This window comes from Sturnira hondurensis, unplaced genomic scaffold, assembly GCF_014824575.4.
Source record: "Sturnira hondurensis isolate 20B ecotype Veracruz unplaced genomic scaffold, ASM1482457v3 Scaffold0006413, whole genome shotgun sequence".
In the NCBI taxonomy this organism is placed as follows: Eukaryota; Metazoa; Chordata; class Mammalia; order Chiroptera; family Phyllostomidae; genus Sturnira; species Sturnira hondurensis.
Window position 1 is genome coordinate 6,331,030 of NW_028079044.1, and position 20,316 is coordinate 6,351,345.

General features: G+C 38.4%; 2 protein-coding genes across 6 annotated transcripts in view; one reads left to right on the forward strand and one right to left on the reverse strand.

Annotated features, from left to right (window-relative positions):
* Positions 1–4,219, forward strand: part of CFAP36 (cilia and flagella associated protein 36) — a 29,519-nt gene extending 25,300 nt beyond the window's left edge. Inside the window, exons 8-10 of one of the 3 annotated variants that reach the window (XM_037047947.1) lie at positions 3,075–3,208; positions 3,399–3,548; positions 4,056–4,219. In XM_037047947.1, the coding sequence (XP_036903842.1) occupies positions 3,075–3,208; positions 3,399–3,548; positions 4,056–4,157 (386 nt within the window). In that variant the 3' untranslated portion in view covers positions 4,158–4,219. Of the gene's footprint in view, positions 1–3,068; positions 3,209–3,398; positions 3,549–4,055 lie in introns of all 3 variants that reach the window. The other 2 variants (XM_037047945.1, XM_037047946.1) reach the window with 2 other exon arrangements.
* A 4,683-nt stretch (positions 4,220–8,902) lies between these two features.
* Positions 8,903–20,316, reverse strand: part of PPP4R3B (protein phosphatase 4 regulatory subunit 3B) — a 55,792-nt gene continuing 44,378 nt past the window's right edge. For all 3 annotated transcript variants that reach the window (XM_037047948.1, XM_037047949.1, XM_037047950.1), the window contains 2 exons: positions 18,930–19,132; positions 8,903–9,229 (listed from right to left, as the gene is read on the reverse strand). In XM_037047948.1, coding sequence (XP_036903843.1) covers positions 9,134–9,229; positions 18,930–19,132 — 299 coding nt within the window. In that variant the 3' untranslated portion in view covers positions 8,903–9,133. The remainder of the gene's footprint in view (positions 9,230–18,929; positions 19,133–20,316) is intronic.

Genomic DNA, 20,316 nt, shown 5'->3' on the forward strand with positions numbered 1-20,316 from the left:
AGAGGATCGCGGTTCGATTCCCAGTCAGGGCACATGCCTGGGTTGTAGTCCAGTTCGCTGCAGGCCAACTCCCAGCAGGGGACGCACAAAAGGCAACCATACATTGATGTTTCTCTCCCTCTCTCCTTCCCCTCTAAAAATAAATAAATAAATAAAATCTTAAAAAAAAAGAAAAAAAAAGAAAAAGATACAGGGAATGAGAAGCATAAATGGTAAGCACAAAATAGGGGGAGGTTAAGAATAGTATGGGAAATGGAGAAGCCAAAGAACTTATATGTACAACCCATAGACATGAACTAAGGTGGGGAAATGCTGGTGGGAGGGGGAGTGCAGGGCAGAAGGGAATAAAAGGGAGAAAAAAATGGGACAACCATAATAGTATAATCAAGAAAATATATTTTTAAAAAACAAAAAGAATAGAATGGGAGAGCAGATACAGTGCTTCCCAGACAAGGGAAGGCTCAAGTAGTTCATTATCACCAAGCCATTATTACATGAAATGTTAAAGGGACTTATTTAAGAAAAAGAAGGTCAAAATTATGAACATTAAAATGGCAACAAATTGACAACTATTGACAACTGAATCTAAAAAAAAACTAAGCAAACAACTACAGCAGGAACAGAATCACAGATATGGAGATCACTTGGAGGGTTATCAGCTGGGAGGGGGAAAGGGGAGAATGAGGTAAAGGTGCAGGGTTTAAGAAGGTAAGTGGTAGGTACAAAATAGACAGGGGAGGTTAAGAATAGTATAGGAAATGGAGAAGCCGAAGAACTTACATGCACAACCCATGGACATGAACTAAGTTGGGGGGATTGCTGGAGGAAAAGGGCAGTACCAGGCAGAGGGGGGCAAAGGGGAAAAATTGGGACAATTGTAATAGCATAATTGATAAAATATTTTTTTAAATGAGTATTTCTGATGTTCCAGAAAACATAGAAATTGATAGAAGCCCATTATGAAGACCTAATTTAGGAGGAACAATCCCTTTGCTCCTGTCTTTCCCTGGTTCCTGTTTGAAATGGATAGTATCTGTTCTCAGACTGACACAAAGAGTTGCCAGAGATGAAGTGATCTTTCTTTAAACTTGCTGGCTTTCTGATTCTCCATTCCTAGAAATCAGAGAGGAGGAGTAGCGTGGCCTCAAGTAGTATCCTGTCTAGTCTGAGTTAGAATATACAATATAGTCACGACCAACTAACTCAAGGCAGCAGCAGCCAGAGCTAGTACTTGAGTATAAATGCTTATGTGCCTGGGATCCCCCACCTCAGATGTGAATTGAACTGCCCCTTCTCCAGCTCTGGAGTTCCATACTGGGGGCTACACCTACTTCTGCTTAAAGTCACCATCAGAAGGAATGGCATGTTTAACTCTGTCTGCATATCATGACCAACATATTTAAGCTCGTCTTTATTTCTGTTTAAAGGTAGTTCTGTAGCTCTCTCTCTGGGTGGGTTGGAGGGTTGGCTCCAGGCTCATCTTTCCCACGGAGACTTCCTTTACTGTCCGAGAGTCTTTGAGTCTCCTCTCCCTGGCACTGTGGTCAGTCCACTCATCGCCTGCTAGAGCACTGCTCTGGTAGAATCTTCTTACTTATGTAAAGTTCCATTTTGGTTTTACGGTGCTGGCAAGATTTTTTATTTTATTTATTTATTTTTAGAGAGGGGAAGGAAGGGAGGAAAAAAGGGAGAGAAACATCCATCAGCTGCCTCTTGCAGGCCCCCAACTAGGGACCTGGCCCACAACCCAGGCATGTACCCTGATCAGGAACTGAACCGGTGACCCTTCATTTCACAGGCCAGAGCTCAATCCACTGAGCCACACCAACCAGGGCAAGATTTTTAATCATTTGGAGACATGTATATCATGTTCTCCCATTGTGCTTTTAGTTTTTAGCATCATTTTTATGTGAATCTTTGTCCCACTCTGCTTCTTTTGTAGTCCATGTACTTATGCTGAAAATGTGTTACCTTAAAAAAATCCTTTTAATAGAAAATGGTTCAGGAAAGCAGTTTGCATGTTACTCCTGTCTCTCTCTTTCTCTCTTTTTATCCTCACTTGAGGACATGCTTATTGATTTTAGAGAGAGGGGAAAGAAGGGAGAGAGGGAGAGAAACATCCCTGTGAGAGAAACGTCAATGGGTTGGCTCTTGTGTATACCCCTACTGGGGACTGTACCCTCAGCCTAGGCATGTACCCTGACCAGGAGTCAAACCTGCAAACTTTTGGTGCACGAGACAACGTTCCAATTGAGCTGTACAGGCCAGGGCAATCCCGTCTGTTGGCACAGTCACCAAAAGACTGGGAAGTACTCAGTGCTTGTCGTATGTCTGCTTCCAAGTTCTATTTTAAAATCTTTATATTTTCTTAATGTGTTGGTAGGTTCATGGTTACCATCGATATGTGTTTATTACAACCAAAAATTATTGATATTATTGGTACTTACTCTTCTGCTAGAAAAAATTATAGCCCTACATTAATGGTTCTGAAAATATAGATTCAGTTACAGTTTTTACCTGTAAGCAAAAGCTTGGAAACCAATTATATTAATAGTAAGAGATTTTAGTACTGTTTTTTTTTTCACTTATGTGGCAACCTTGTATTACATTGTTGTGGAGTTCTAATCTTTAGATAAGAATTATAACTTTTTAATTTTTGTATTTGTTGGAATCTCAGTATTTTTTAAGAAACTGTGGTCCTTGGGGTCAGAGGCTATGTTTACTATTCTCACCCAGTGCCTGGCACATGCAGGCAGAAAAATCAAGTATTTTATTTAATCTAGTTTTTAAAAGATTTTATTTACTTATTTTAGAGAGAGGGAGAGAAACAGCAATGTGTGGTTGCTTGTCATGTAACCCCTACTGGGGACCTGGCCTGCAACCCAGGCATGTGCCCTGACTGGGAACTGAACCTGTGACCTTTTGGTTTGTGCAATGATGTCCAACCCAGTGAGCTATGCCAGTCAGGGCAAAAAACTGAAGTATTATTAACATAGCTCATTTTGGTGAATCTAGCCTAATAATTAACACTTATTATAATATTCTGTTTGGTCTCTAATTACTGCCAGAAGTTAAAGTGCGTTTTGCTAACCAGTCAGTACAACCTTTGGCAAGAAAGCTGGAAACATTGCCTGAAACTTCCTCCCTCCCACAAAAAGGCCTGAAGATTCCAGGCTTTGAACATGCAATCACTGAAGGACCAATAGCAGTAAGTAAAGAAACATTACTTTGTAAAAACTATGAGTGAAATGAAAAAATACTAGGAATAAGTAATATAAAAAGTCATGTAATTAGCTTTTGTTATGATCTTGATCAGACTTCAAATTGAATCAGTCAGGTGTCTGTTCGTTATTATCTGAACTTGAATTTAAAACGGCTTCTTTTCTTTTTTGACCCAGAATTTATCAGCACTTGGGACGGAAGAGCTCCGGCAACGAGAATACTATCTCAAGCAGAAGAGAGATAAGTTGATGTCCATGAGGAAGGATGTGAGGACTAAGCAGATGCAGAATTCTGAACAGAAGGAAAAACCTGCTGAGGAGGTAGAGGTGTGGCTAAGGGAGTATGTCAAAATTTGTGACTCTGGAGGTGGAATTCTCAAATTCAGTATTGTGGAAGAAAGCCTTAAGAATGAACCTTGCTCACAGATCCATTCACACTCACCTCTGCTAGTGTAGCGCTTGCCAAGTCTTTTTTAGGGAGTGAGATCATTGGGTAAGGAGGATTCTGTGAGGCAGATGACAGCGGTTTCATTATACATTATTTCTTTACTTGCCCCATTCTGAGTGCTTAAGAGTCAGGAGTTTATTTTACCTGAGCCTATGAAATATTTTATCATAGCGCAGTATCAGTATCCTAGCCACCACCTTCAAGAGGCTTCCCCAAGAAGAGATTTTTTACAAGGAAGACATTTAGGGAATTTAGTCCATGTGTGACTTTTTAAAAAATTTCCACTAAAAATGCTCTTTGTTCAAGGCAGTGGGAATTTTAGACAAATGACCTCACCTTATGTATTCTATAGCCATTTCTTTCTTTCCTTTTTTTTTTTTTTTAAGGAAATGACAGAGAAACCAGAAATGACAGCAGAGGAGAAGCAAACATTACTAAAGAGGAGATTGCTTGCAGAGAAACTTAAAGAAGAAGTTATTAATAAGTAAATTTAAAACCAATTTATCAAAACAAATTCAACTTTTCTTAAAAATAAATTATTTAACCCTTATCCTGAGCCTGTTTGTTTCTGGTATGTGTGCTCATTAAGTGCAAATGTAAGCTCATGACTACTGTTTAAACAAACATGTAAGGTAAAGATTGGCTGGGAAAGGTAGCTACTTATGCTGACCAGTTTAATATAAATATCTGCATTATGTTTTTTGGAGACAAGGTATAGAAAATGAATTGATAGGGTATTTACTCGTTCACACTTGGCTACCTATTGTTTCTGCTAAGCAGTGTGCTGAGTACTAGGGATACAGTAGGCAACCAGATCCACAGGGTCCCTGCTTCTGTGGGGACAGCAAAGAGGCCCCAAAAGCCAAGTGTTACAGGAAAAAGTGCAGTGTTATAAAGCAGGGCTGGCAGTGCCTCTTTGTAAAGCATTGTTTAAGCTGATTGGAAGGCTAATTGCTGGGAGAAGGGGAAAAAACACTCAGGTCCTGCATCAGGAAATAATGGAGCCACACCAAGGGGCTGTCAGTATGGATCAAATGTGCCGCACATACAGAATGAAGGGAGCAGGTTAACATGAAATTGGAAATAGGCAGGGCACTGATTTGCAGGCTCTTGTACGCAATGTGAGGATTTTAAATTTTGTGGTACTGGGAAGTCATTGAAAAGCTTTAAAACAGAGAGTTACACGATCATAAAGTTCATTTTAAAAAAGATGTGTGACTGCTTCTCATGGGTGTACCTGGTATAAGGTAATTCAATGATGAGTAGTTATCTTGGGCAGTGGTAAGATAGATTTTAGCATCTTTTGTTTGAAGCAGAAGCAAACAGGACTTGAGAAATAGATGGGGGGGGTAGTGTTAAAAATACTCAATTACTCTTTCTAGGAAAGATACTATTAAAACAGGTAACAGAAACACTCAGCTGAGCTTGTTGTGAGTCTATCTTTTGTATGTGAAGGGACCCTGGATGGTTTCCTGTAGTCTGTTTGCTTAAAGAGAATCAGAATACAGATGCTCCTTTACTTACGATGGGGGTTGTGTCCCAATGTACCCAAGTTGAAAATATGGTTAAGTTGAAAATGTGTTTAACATACCTAAGCTACTGAACGTCACAGCTTAGCCCTGCCTGCCTTACGTGTGTTCAGCATACTGCTAGCCTTCAGTAGGCAATTATCTTGTTTCATCTTAAGAGTAATTGCCTTCCTCTGATTCTCACTGGAAGCAAGAGACACAAATGGGTGTCTTGTGGACATTATGGGATGTGAAAACATAAAATATCCAGAAACACTGGCAACACAGGTTGTTCATCCCTGTGACCGTGTGGCTGACTGGGAAATGCAGCTTGCTGCGCATCATTACAAAAGTATCCTGCTGCATATCCCTAGCCAGGCAAAGACTGATGTGAGCTTGATCTGGCTGTGACGTATGTGACACCACTGATCGTCAGGATTGATTCAGCTGATCTGGCTGTGACGTATGTGACACCACTGATCGTCAGGATTGATTCAGCTGATCTGGCTGGCTAGGCAGGTGTCTCCTCCCTCCCTCACCGATTCGTATGTGCCCCCTGAAGCTGTGCTCTTGGTTGAAGATGACCTTCCCAATTAGAGGAGAGGACCGGTCTTCGGTCAAGGGTATACAAGTAGCTGCACTCCCCTGCTAGAACCTCCAAACAAGCTCTCCAGGTCCGGCAAAGACTGAAATTTAAAATTTGAAGTCTGGTTTGTACTGAATGCATCACTTCTGTACGATCGTAAAGTCAAAAATCATTAAGTTGAACCATAATAAGCCAGGGATGAGACTTTTCTTTCAGAAACTTCCTATGTCACCCCACAAGCACCCCGTTTTTTCTAGTTATGGGCCATTCCTGTGGCTTAATTTATAATTCCATTTTATGTTCTTAAATCTACAATTATAAACTTTTTAAGAGATAGCAAAATTATTTTAGTTCCAAACTTTCAATCTGTAGAGAAAAACTAGTGATTAAAACACAGAAATGTTTCAGGTAACTTTTTATTAAAAATATCTTTATATTGGATACATGTTTACAGATATAATTTTAGGAGAACGTCAGGCATACAGATGTGGGCTCTGGCTTGCTTCACTGTGTGAAGGTAAAGTTAAAAATCCTAATCTGCCTACGGGTAGTCATTGAAGAGCAGTTAACATATAGAATATTAACAATTATTCTTTAAGGGCTATTTTAAGTCCCATTCTATCATTGTGGATGAGGATATGTAACAAGAAAAGTGTTATCTTGTAATTCAAAAAACCATTCACATTTGTGCTATAAGAAAAGGTTCCTATGACAATGATGACTTAAATGTTTAAGACTCATGGCAGTTCCTCAGAAAGGAACATTAAAGAAATTCTTCCTAAAATATAAATGCATAGGGTTGGCCAAAAAGTTCATTTGTTTTTCCGTAAGATGGCTCTAGTGGGGCTTAGCTGTCTCTAAGTTCACTCAAAACAATTGTTAGATTGTATTGTGACAGCTGTCGTCCGTGTTTAAAAAAAAAACCATCAAAATTGGTTAATTTTTGTGCAGCCATTTTACTACTGAAGATGGAAGAAAATATGCAACACATGCAGCATATTATGCTTTATTATTTCAAGAAAGGTAAAAACATAACTGAAACAGACACACAAAATAGATTTGTGCAGTGTATGGAGAAGATGCTGTGACTGATCGAAACTGTCAGAAGTGGTTTGAAGTTTCATGCTGGAGGTTTCTCGTTGGGATGATGCCCCATGGTTGGGTAGATCAGTTGAAGTTGAGAGGATAATTGGGGACAATCAATGTTATACCACACAGGAGATAGCTGACACACTCCGAATATCTGAATCAAGTTACTGGTGAAAATGAAAAATATGTTGTTTATTTTATGGGGAAAAAATGCGGATTTTCTGGCCAACCCAATAATACTTCTTAATGGAACTTAAATTACTTAACCAGGAGGAGTTGAGTAAATAGGGAAATACTTTAGGCCTGGATTTTTAGATTACAAGAGGAAATTCAGTAAGAGCTAAGACGAGTGAAGGGGCTTGATAAAACTTTTTGAAAGACAATGCATTCATATGGTAATGTCACTGTTCTGGGTTTAAATTATCTTAAGTCATTTGCCTTATGAGGAGAAAGATTTTTTCATTTTATGTTCCTGTAATAAAAGAGGTGGTAACAAGCCCCGTGTTGTGGGCTTTGGTGCTGGAACTTTATTTGCCCAAGGCACACCTTCTGTAAGTAGCATCAGTGATATTTAAAGTGCAGTTAACCCTCATTTGTTCAGAACTGTTTCATGCAGATTGGTGTATGACCTAGTGGTTTATAATAAATATGGATAATTTATTGGCTTTTAAAAGATAATTGTAAAATGGACATATCTCAAATGGAGTTAACTTATATTTACAACAAACCAAACAAAAGCAACAATCATAGAAATTACAGGGTCACATTTTAATTCCTGAATTTTACAGTTCAGCATTAATATCACCACATGTATACAAATGGTGTGAAACAAGTACAGTGGTCTTTTGATACAAAATAAACATCTGTTTTATGGAAAAACTATACTTCATATCTACAGACAGCCCATCTTTTCCAAACAATAGCCAAAATTAAAATTAACTACAAAATCTCCAAAACAGGGAAAATTGCTTTAGTTTAAGCTATTTCAAGAAAAATGGACCCATAGCACATTACAGGGGTGATCTAAAGATTGTAGCTGGAATCACTGTTTTTAATTTTTTCCCCAAAGCACTGAATTATAGTTTGGGGGACATTTTTCTCAGCATTATCTTAGATCACAGATGAACAAACTAACATTAAAATATTTACACTTAACTTGCTTGTTCTAAAAATAAAACCTCTTAACTGTTTGCCTCAAGATATTTTAAATTCATTTACGTACATGGAATGTGCTTTTACTCTTAAAAAAAAAGCAGCTTTAATATTACACCCTTGTTTGTTTATGGAGAAGTTTCATGTGCTGCATACTGACTTTGACAATAAAGTAACTTCTTGGATCAAAATGGCCTCTAGATATTAAATTCCATTTAATTCAGCACTATTCTTTGTATGCTAGTCTTTATAAGTTACACTTTTAAAATTTCCTGCAGCTTTGGAGAGAGAGACAATTTACTAACAAAACAGAAAGTAACTTCGAAGTACCTTCCACAAAAGATTGTACTGGTAGGCAGTTGAACATTCTGTTCAATCTCCCATTTCTTAAGATCATCTTGGAGTACTACTGAACTGATTCTTGGCATCTGTTATCTCTAAAAGTGCTGATTTTAAAGTTACGTGAACAAAACTGTCCATTTTGAATCCAGCTTGTTTGTTTTCATCAAAATACATATGAAAATCCCTGGTGTAGAAAACTCAACCTGTGCTGTATTATGGGGCATACTTCCCTCCGACCACACAGAAAGGCTGAATTTCTGTTCTATCTTCAAAGAAGTGGTCTCAATAGCTTCACTTCATTTTTTATGATTATTGAATTTATTTTCCACAAAAATTTCTTTTAAAAAGAGGCATTTGATTAAAAGAACAACACGGCCAGCACCATTATACATGTTATTGGGTTTATGTCTGAAGTTTTATAATTGTTTCTAGATCGATACCCCTGGAGCAACCCTGCATTAATATTATTTATCAACCTCGTCCCTCCCTTAAAACCATCCCCAGACCTGAGAGTTTCCTTGCTGAGAAGCATTCTCCCAGGTTCTGGTTACTGGACTTTTTGTTGACAGCCTGTAAGGCAAACCCCTTAATTACTAGCAAGCAATCAAGTTCCTGGGAAGCCTGACTTTTTAATAGAAGTCTCCTAGCTGATACACCGAGTGTCTTTTGCTACTCCACGTTATATTTATAAGTTCAAGTGAGAAAGCTTTCTGAATCAGAGTTGCAGCTCATTGAACGGTTGCAGCATTTTAGTAAGACCACATGTTGAGGGTCCCCGGTAAATATTTTATGAGCCAAGGCGAGGTCTTTTCCTAGGAGATGTTTCTTCTTCTTCATCTTCTTCTTCGTCATCTGGATAATCCACTAAACCAACCAAACTTCCCTATTATTGAAGAATAAAAAAATTAATAAAAACATATGTAACTTAAATTGATATATCTGAATTTGATAAACTGCCTGAAATTATTCACAGTTAATAGGTACAATATAACTGGTGGCTCTCTTAGTTACCTTCAACTTTTCTATTTATTTTGGATTTTTAATGATGCCTCACAACTCAATTTATCCACCAAAATTTCGCTGTGGAAAAATAACTACATCCAAACAGCAGGGCTGACAAAGAATCATGCATTTGGAGCTGAAGGACCCTGGAGATGAAAGAATTCATTTCTCTAATTTCCAATGAAAGAGAACAGCCAGTCGGGGACAATGAGTGTATTCTTAGTCTCCATTCCTTATGCATGCATTTCGTAACTAAATCCACATCACTGTTTTCAAATGGCTGGTGACAGGAAACATATGGTTCCTAAAACTAATGAGTAAGAATTGTTGGGCCACCTCTCCCTAACCACAAGAAAAGTAAGAATAAGGTAATTCAGGTGTTTGGCCTTTTATGAGTAATAAACCCCTCTGAAGACCCTATTAAAGGCCTGGAAACTACGCAGAAATTGGTATGTCCTGAGGTTTGCATGCATTTTGAACCAATCCCATGAAACTTATACACGTCCCACAAGTTAAAGGGGCTTCTGAAAACACTACATTTATTTCAAACCCTTCAGACCTCTAGGGGTTAAACAAATACAACTGAAATAACTCATTTCAAACCCAGTAGCTTCATTCCTAAAGAACCTAGGCAGCTGGCATTAACATTTTACCAGAATATAACAAAAACATTGCAATATCAATCAACAAAGGCCTTGGAGAAATTAGAAACAGTTATCTGAAAGTCTGCGATCTGAAAGTCTGCGAACTCAAATAAAACATATATACTTATGTTAGCATCCTTCTGCTTCAGCCTAACACACAGTCTTATGTTTGATAAGCAAGAGGCAGTATTGCTAAATTGTTAAGAATACACTGATTGTAGCCTGACTGCTTGACTTCAAATTCCAATGCTGCCACTTTTTAGGTACATAACCTTGGGCAAGTGATTGAATCTTTCTATGCCTCGGTTTCTTTAACTGTAAAGTTAGTATAATAGTAGTACTTAGACCTTCTTGAACTACTTTTTAAAAATACTTCATTTATTTATTTTTAGAGAGAGAAGGGAGGGAGAAAAAGGGAGAGAGACAACGATGTGAGAGAAATAACAGTTGGCTCTCACATGTGTCCTGACCAAAGATGGACTCCACAACCCAAGCAAGTGCCCTGACCAGGAACTGAAGCAGCAGCCTTTTGCTTTGTGAGATGATGCCCAAGCAACTGAGCCACACTGGTCAGGGCTCGCTGAAGTATTTTGCAAGCAAAGCATGTAAAACCCTTGATGCAGTGCTTGGTATGTAGTTAGTGTTCAATAATTGCTATTAGATGCTATTACTACTATGATTATTATTTATTTGGTTTCTAAGTCAAGAAACTTGGATGAGAGAAGGTAGAAGATACAATTACAGTAGAAAAGGGCAACACTCTGATATTCACAAAAATGACAGCAAGTTATCAAGAAAGTTTTAATTATGCTTAAGATTATATATCATAACTTACAAACTTTTCAGTTCCAAATGCTTATTTTGCTTAAGATTAATATTCTGTCTAAAACATCCAGCTACAACATTTAATTTTCAATTGTATTTCTATTATCAACATATATACACACACCATAAACAAATTAATATATATTAGAAAAATCTCATTTACTATAAAAAGAATAAAAATTAAAAATGTGAAATACTGGAAGTAAAAAGCCTGTAACCAGAAGATGCACTCTGTGAAGTTTGATAAATTCCAGATTTTCAATATACAGCTATAAATGTACTGTTTTTAAACAAACATTGCAATTATGCCTACTCTTGTACAATTGAGTTCATTTAAAAATACGGTATAGAAAACTTATGATGTTAGGATACAAAGCTCTTATTTCGTTCTTTTAAACTCTAGTATTCCATGGTATGAATATACTGTCACATAGTTAAATTCCTTGTTAGACATTTACATTGCTTTCCCAGGGTATGATCTTCTCTTTAAACAATTGTGTTTCTGACAATAGCTTTTCTTATCTATTAATAAAAATGATTGAGAACCACCTTTGTATGTGGAATATCATATGGATGTTAAATTGTTAAGGATTTTTACATCTGTATTCATAACTAAAGTTAATCTACATTTTTTCTTTCTTAGTGCTAACATCTAAGAAGTATTTCATTTGTATGATTAGAGAAGAAGTCAAGCTAAGCCATTGGATTTACTTCCATTCTGTCCCGAAACCTCACTAAAATCAAAGTAAACAAATTAAAAAGGAAAAAAGTAACCAATAAAATATCACCTGACATACACACACAAGAAATTTAATAAGTTTATTTTAACAGAAAAAACAGGAAGGGAGAAAACAGGAGATGAAAGATGTCAAGGCATTTTTGGAAAAGAGAAATTGGAAGAGAATGTCAAGAACAAACCCAAGAAAAAAGTAGGAGGCAAAGGCACCAAAATGCCGGCAAAGGCAGGGAAGACAGTTCAGTCACACCATAAAACAGACAATGGAATCCAGTTCTACAACCCACTGTCCCACCTGTATCCCCATGTCTGCCAGGAGATTCCCGCTCCTCCACCAGCACCGATTGTAAAGAAAATAAACCAGAAAGGCCCTGCACTTCAGGCACAGTAAAGGGCAAGGGTAAAGTGCCTGACTGAAAATGGGGGAATAGCGTAGGCTGGGTAGCTCATTTGGTTCAAGTGATGTCTGGTATACCAAAAACAGTTGAGGGTTTGATCCCTGGTGGGGTGTGTACCTGCAGGCAATCACTTCCTTCCACCCTCAACCCCTTCTTCTCTGTAGAAATCAATAAACATCCCCAGGGGAAGATTTTTTTAAAAAAGAAGAAATTTAAATTCTGTACACTGAGCAGAGACCCTCCCCACCCCTCTCTAAGCTCTGTGGCCTATCTAGGCTCTCAGAACACCCACCTGTAAGTTGACACTTGCCAGGTGTAGTGGGCTGGTCAAGCCTGTAAAAGCTCGGTGGTGCCACAGTGAAAAACTAATCAAAACCACATTTAACACTTCCTGAAAAAAGCAAGGCACTCACTATAGTTCTTTATATGAAGTCAATGTCAACAGCTCTTCTCATTGTGTTTTAAACCGCCCCATTTAAGAAATTGAGACATAACTCACATACTGTGAAATTCACCCTGGTGAAGTGTACCATTCAGTGGTTTTTCGTATATTCACAAAGGTGTGCAATCATCACTACTAATTCCAGAACATTTTCATCAATACCTATACCTTCCACTCCCCAACCAAAAACCATACCCATTAACAGTCACTCCCCACTCCTCTCAGTTCCTGGCAACCACTAATCTGTTTCTGCGGATTTGCTCTCTCTGGATGTGCTTTCTCTGGACAGCTCGTATATATGGAATACAGTAGGTGGCCCTTGTGTGTGGCTTATTTCACTTTGAATAGTATTTTGAGGTTCATCTATATAGCATGTACCAGTACTTCATTCCTCTTTTTGGCCAAATACATCCATTGTCGTGCATATATCACATTATGTTTTGTTTATTCATTTATCAACTGATGGACACTTGAATTGTTTCCACTTTTTGGCTATTATGGATAATGCTATTAATATTGAGTGTGGACCTATGTTTTTGTTCTCATAGGAGTACACTTAGGAGTGAAATCTAACCTTTTTGTGAACCACCAGCCTGTACGTCAAAGCCGCCGCACCCATTCACATCCCTATCGACAACACAGGAAGGACCTGGGAGTTTCCCACATCCTCCCCAACACTGACTTTTGGCCGTGCTTTTTATTATAGCCATCCTAGTAGGTATGAAGTAGACCTCACTGTGTGTTTTTTAAAGATTTTATTCATTTTTTAGAGAGGCAGGGAAGGAGAAAGAGAGAGGAACATCCATGTGTGAGAGAAACATTGACTGGTTGCCTCTCATTTGTTGCCCTTCACATGCCCCCCAACCAGGGACCTGGCCCGCAAACCGAGGCATGTGCCCTGACTGGGAATCACACTGGAAACCTTTCACTTCACACGCAGGTGGTTCAACCCATTGAGCCATTTTTTGAAAAGACTATTCTTTTCTTCATTAAATTGTCCTGGCACTCTAGTTGATAATCTGCCTTACTTTTTAATATGAAAGAAAAATCTAAGCACCACTAAACACTTGAGGAAACTTTCTAATACAAAAGAGGGGATCAGAACAAATGATAACAGTAACAGAAACATATGAACAATTTTTTTGAGCCAAACAAACCATTAAAAAAACTGTAAGTTAGGGAACGATTAATATAATTAATCATAGTAACAGATCATAGAATTAAAGAATTATCCTCTACTCAACAAAATAAAGAATAGAAAGACCTTCCTGAGTAAGAGCTTCCTAAATTTCTTGAATTCATCAGCTTTTTGCAGAAAAGTGATTTTTAGGAGTATATTAGAGCTCTAGGATGCCTTGCAAAAGAAAATAGACAGGAAAATAGGTCGCACCTGATGTATTTAACGCTGAGAACCAATGAACTTGATTGCTGCAAAGCAACACTGACTGACGGTGAAACTGGCTGAGGGGTCGTGGTGGTAACAAACCTGCCACCACATACAAATGAGGTCACAGTTTGTGGAAGGAGGTTGAGAGCTAATTACTGCTTTACTTCTGTGAACTCCTATCTTGCTTAGTTGCAAATTTCTGTGATAGTCTAGAGTGACTAAACAATTTGTTTTCTAAGAACAATCACTGTTTTTCTCCCTGTCCCTCAAAAGGTGTAGATACTTGCTTGTTCATAAGTAAAAAATTATCTGGAAGAATAACAGATTAAAAACTCAAGGAAAATGCAGAAAAATAGAAGATTTAAAAATGAGTACTGGGAGAGATAAATTATGAAAATTAAAATAAGATCAAGCCCTAGAACAGTGGTCCCCAAACTCTTCTGGCATCAGGGGCCGGTTTCATGGAAGACAATTTTCCATGGCCCAGGGTGGGGTTGGGGGAGCTTAGGCAGTAATGCTCACAACCACAGATGGGGAGGAGGGACGTTGGGGACCCCTGCCACAGAAGACCCACCATCCAAATATAAGTTATAATAAAAGAACATAAAATGCCTGAAACTGAAGGACAGGATTATTCAGCTGAGAATGCCTGAAGCATATTATCATAAAATTTTAGAGTACATGGATAAAGCCTGAAATGCTTCCAAGAAGAAAATAAAATCACAAAGGATCAGAAATAAGATATCTTTGGATTTCTTGGCAGCAAGAACTTCAAATAGTTGAAAGAAAATTCCAATACGGTTCTACATTCAGTTAAATTGTCAATCAAGTATGAGGGTAGAATAAAGGCATCTTTATACATGCAGGGTCTCAGCTTTTATCTCTTGTGGGATTCTTTATTCAGGAGGCTAGGAGAGGATATGCTCCACCAAAATGAGAGGGGAATTCAAGAAAGAGAACAGAGAGATGAAATCCAGAAACAAACAAACAAACAAGAAAACGAGAGAGACATGAGGACGTATTAGCACGATGGCAGAGGCAGCTGCAGCGAGTCTAGAGAACAACCGATCTAGGCTGCAACAGGGTGGGGGACTCCCAGAGAGATGTCTCCAAGGGGGAGACCGTGTGGGAACTAACCTGAGAAGTACTAAAAAAACTAGCGAGAGGCTTGTCACTCTGGCAACAAAACAAAGTGGCTACTACTTACTGTAGAAAAGAGAAAAACAGTATAGAAAAGTAGAAAAATCGTGATATAGAATATTTATATTGCATTACAGCTATAAAATTATCAAGTTATGTTTTAACCAAAACTTTGTGATACAGGGAGGAACAGGGTGAGGATGTGGCAAGGAGTATTCGTGTGCACTAAATTCTCATTACTATAGTATGAACTTAATAAATTACGTCTAAACTTGGTAAAACAATATGACCTATTAACATATTGTTTAGAAAAAAAAGATACAGCTAGAAGAGTTCAAAGCTATCTCTGTGGACCAGAAAAGGAGACTGATTTTTTTTTTCAGTATTTTCAATACTATGTGACTTTTGAAAGTAAGTGCCGATATTAGTTTAAGAAAAGCTAGAATATATTAAGAAGGTGCCCAATAATGTTCTAAGCTCTTTTCATTTATTAAATAATCTGATCTTCACAAAAAGCCTATAAAGTAGGTGTTATTTTATCCCTGTTTAAAATGAGAAAACTAAGGCTCAAAAAGATTAAATAACTTAAAGTCAAACATCTAGTAAAAGGCAAAGCTGAGATTTGAACCCTAACAATATTAACTCCATAGCAAATATTCTCAGTGTAATGTCACATTACTAAATTGTCCTTTCAGAAAGTAAAAATTAATTTTAAAAATTCTACTTAAAAAACATAAAATGTGTTCCAAAACCAGCAGAATCCCAATGAAAATGCCCCTTCTCTGTATTTTAGTCAAGAGCACACCATATCTAATATTGAATAAGGCTTCTACATTTCCTTTTTTTCTCCAAAAGATTTTATTTATTTTTAGAAAGAGAGGAAGGGAGGGGAAAAGAGGGAGAGAAACATCAATGTGTGGTTGCCTCTTGTGCACCCACTACTGGGAACCTGGCCTGCAACGCAGGCATGTGCCCCGACTGGGAATTGAACTGGTGAACCTTTGGTTCACAGGCTGGTGCTTGGTCCACTGAGCCACACCACACCACACCACTCCATCTAGAGAAAGGAGTCTACATTTCTGTAAAACAATAAACTGAGACTTGTATTTTGTGTTCAAGACAGGTCTTCTACTATGGCATTTGCCACCTCTTGTCCTTTTACCCCATACTCACAGTTCAACTATGTTTACGCCTTTTTATGGGGTAGCTTAATAATTGTAAGCTACCCCATTTTGGGAAAAAGAATGGTTACATATAATAAAAATATAAGTGAAAGAGTTTCTTTTTTTTTCTTCAAGTTTTAGCATTTTATTTATTTTTTTAATATATTTTATTGATTATAGAATTACAGCTGTTCTATCCCTCCCTTCATTCCCCTCCACCCGCACACTCCCTCCCCCACTATTCTCCCCCTCTTAGTTTATAACCACGTGTCTCAATTTCTTTAGATTCTATATTTCCCCCACTATTCTCGCCCTCCCCCCTATCTATTTTCTACCTACCATCTATGCTATTTTCTGTGCCTTCTCCCCCCTTCTCCTGCTCCACTCCCCTGTTGCTAATCCTCCATGTGATCTCCATTTCTATGGTTCCACTCCTGATCTAGCTGTCCTCTTGGTTTGCTTTTGTTTTAGGTGTGGTTGTTAATAACTGTGAGTTTGCTGTCCTTTCACTGTTAATATTTTTCATCTTCTTTTTCTTATATAAGTCCCTTTAGCATTTCATATAATAAGGGCTTGGTGATGATGAACTCCTTGAACTTGACCTTATCTGAGAAGCACTTTATCTGTCCTTCCATTCTAAATGAAAGTTTTGCTGGATAAAGCAATCTTGGCTGTAGGTCTTTGGATTTCATGACTTGGAATACTTCTTTCCAGCCCCTTCTTGCCTGTAAGGTCTCTTTTGAGAAATCCGCTGACAGTCTGATGGGTACTCCTTTGTAGGTGACTGTCCCCTTATCTCTTGCTGCTTCTAGGATTCTCTCCTTCATTTTAGTCTTGGCTAATGTAATTATGATGTGCCTTGGTGTGTTCCTTCTTGGGTCCAACTTCTTTGGGACTCTCTGAGCTTCCTGGATTTCCTGGAAGTCTATGTCCTTTGCCAGAATGGGGAAGTTCTCCTTTATTATTTGTTCAAATAAGTTTTCCACTCGTGGCTGTTTCTTTCCCCCTTCTGGTACCCCTATAATTCAGATGTTGGAACGTTTAAAGATGTCCTGGAGGTTCCTAAGCCTCTCCTCATTTTGTTGAATTCTCATTTCTTCATTACTTTTTGGTTGGATGTTTCGTTCTTCCTTGTGGTCCATTCCATTGATTTGAGTCCCAGTTTCCTTTCCATCGCTATTGGTTTCCTGGATATCTCCCTTCATTTCAATTAGTTTAGCCTTCATATGTTCCTATAATTTGTGACTATAATCTACCAATTCTGTGAGCATCCTGATAAATACTGTCTTAAATTGGGCTTCTGAGAGGCTGGCAATCTGTTGGTCGCTTAGAGTTATTGGCTCTGGGACTTTTGAGTTCTTGCGCCATCTTTTGGGCTGTCCGTGCCTGTTCTGTAGCAGGATCGGAGCCCTAAAGTGTTCACTAGAGCAGGGCAACTAAGTCGCTGGGTTGTGACCCTGTATGTGGGGGCGGGGTCAAAGAGGGACAATGGCTTCCCGTCTGCAGCCTGCCGCCACGACCCCCACCGGCACGGCAGCCACCACCGTCACCAGGCCCACGTGTTTCGTTCCACTGCATGCGAGTGTGTCACCGCTGTCAGCCCTCCACCACTGGGTTCACCCCCTGGGGCCTGCGTGGTCCGTCTCACTGTGCACGAATGTGTGACCGCGGTCAGTCTGCCCCACACCCCGACTGGTTCCGGGCTGCCTGCACGCCTAGGTCGGGGGATCTGTCCTGCCCGACCCAGCTCCGCTGCTGGCTCCGCCTCTCTCACCGTCCCCGTTGAACCGTTTGTATAATTCCGTTTTCTTGTCTTTGGGTGTGTCCTAGTTCTCCAAAACTTTTATTGTATTCAAACTTGGTTGTGGGAGAAGGCACAGTGTTTCCACCTATGCCTCCATCTTGGCGGAAGTCGCCAAGAAAGTTTCAAATAAAATTTCAACTTGTAGCCCTGGCTGGTGTAGCTCAGTGCATTGAGTGTTGGCCTGTGAACCAAAGGGTCACTGGTTCAATTCCCAGTTGGGGCATATGCCTGGGTTGGGGGCCAGGTCCCCAGTGGAGGGGTGCACGAGAGGCACCCACTCATTGATGTTTCTCTTCCCCTCTCCCTTCCTTCCCCTCTCTCTAGAAATAAATAAAATCTTTAAAAATTTTAAATTTGTTTATAAAAAAACTAACCAATAGGAAATATACCTGCTATGCTAATGACAACAAGGGTAATATCATCAACTAAGAATTCATCAGATACATACAGTCTCTGCTACCTGACTGGCAAAGGTTAAAAATAATAACAATGCTGGCAAAGCTGCAGTGGGCCAAGCACACTCAAACAATGCTTATGGTAAGTAAACCAGCACAGACTTTCTGGAGAGAGATTTGACACTATGTATGAAAACTTTCTACTCATTTATCCAAGAAAACAATTTAAAATGCAACAACACTGGTAACACTATCAGTAAAATATCAGAATTAACTTAGGTGTTTCAAAATATTAAGGGGGTAGGGGGAAGGGGTATGCAGGGAAGAGAAACTCTTAAAGTATTATGATACAGCTAAATAAAATGAAATTCAGGAGTCATCAACGATGTTTTAGTAACATAAATATCCTTATAATAAATAAAAAAAATAAAATCAGGGTACGAATCTGTTTATAGAAAGACCTTAGTTACATGTTGGATAAAGAAACCCACGTACCTAAAGGAAAATCAATCAAATGGTAGCAGTCATTCTCTGAAGATGTGGGCAACATTTTTCTTCTTTGGAAGTATTTTTATTTAGTAAACATAAAATAATTTTAGAAATGGAAAAAAGCCAAGTTTATTTATGTGTCGAGCAGTTTCACATACCTTGGTGGCTGTTACTGATGTAGCCAGGTTTGTAGTTTTGGAAGAGGATCCATTAGAAGTCGCTGGTGGTGTCTGAGCCACTACAGATTTATTGTTTGTACTGTTTGCTCCATTAGCAGCACTGGTGGAGTGGGAGAAAGTAAATTTGAAACCACCAGAAGATGTCCTTTTGGGAAGATTTTCCTTGTCTTCACTTTCTTTTGCTAAACCAAAAGCAAAATTTTAAACTTATTATCGGTAAATATCATTAAGTCAACATATCTGAAAAGAATGGTAATTTAAAAACTTTTATAAAACACTGTCTTTGCTTTATCAGAGTTAAAACAGTGGAGAGGAATGATTAAGTCTTTATTACCTGGAATCTCAAGATTAGAAAGGACCTTCAGAAGCATATAGCAAATCAGCCCCCCTAGGCTAGAAATCTACACTGCTGTATTTAGGACACTTCCAAGGACTCACTAGTTGCTTAACTCCTTGTCTCCCCTACAGCTTCCACTCACTGACTCTATACATTTATGTTCCTCTGAAACCCCTAATAATCTTTCCCATAAGTTAATATTTCAAATACCTAAAGACAATGATATCATCGCATCTATCAGTCTTTTATTTCCTAAATATTCCATGTTCCTGTGTGGGTGTCGTTTCGAACAAGAGCCTATTATCCTTTAACATCTGGTTGCTACAGTTTTCTTGAGGGATATAGGATTTTTAACTGGGTATACTAATTCACCTTTGGCCTCAGTGACTCTTTTGCCAGAATGCACAGTGTCTGTAATGAGTAAAGGTAGAAGAATCTGGCTACTAAAAGGTGCCTATTGCTTAGAAACTATTTGCTCCTTAGGCTAAAATAAATGGAACTTATGGCATTAATGAGTGGAAAATGAGTAAGGCTGAGAACACTTTCAGAGAAAATGTAATAAGTCAATGAAGCACTAACTAGTAAAAAATACCTTTAGATACTTTCATTAAAAAATCACAAACTTATACAAAGTCTAGGAAATGCTTTTTCCTTTCAAGATATAAATTTTTATTAAACATTTAGATGATATATGCAGGTCAGTACTACAATGATGGTAATTTTTCAGGCAACAGAATTAAAGTTAGTTCTTTGGAAAGATGGGTAATTTTACTTTTATTTCTCTTGATACTATATATCTTTATGAGACTTTTGGGTGGGAGGAGGTAGAGGACGGTCCAGGGGGATAAATAGTGATAGGAGACTTGACTTTGGGTAGTGAACACACATTACAATATACAGATGATGTATTATAGAAGTGTACACCTGAAACCTATTTAATTTTATTTACCAAGACACCCCAATAAATTCAATTAAAAACCTTCTATAATGATTTTAACATTTCAAAGAGCATAGTTATTTCTTGGAGCT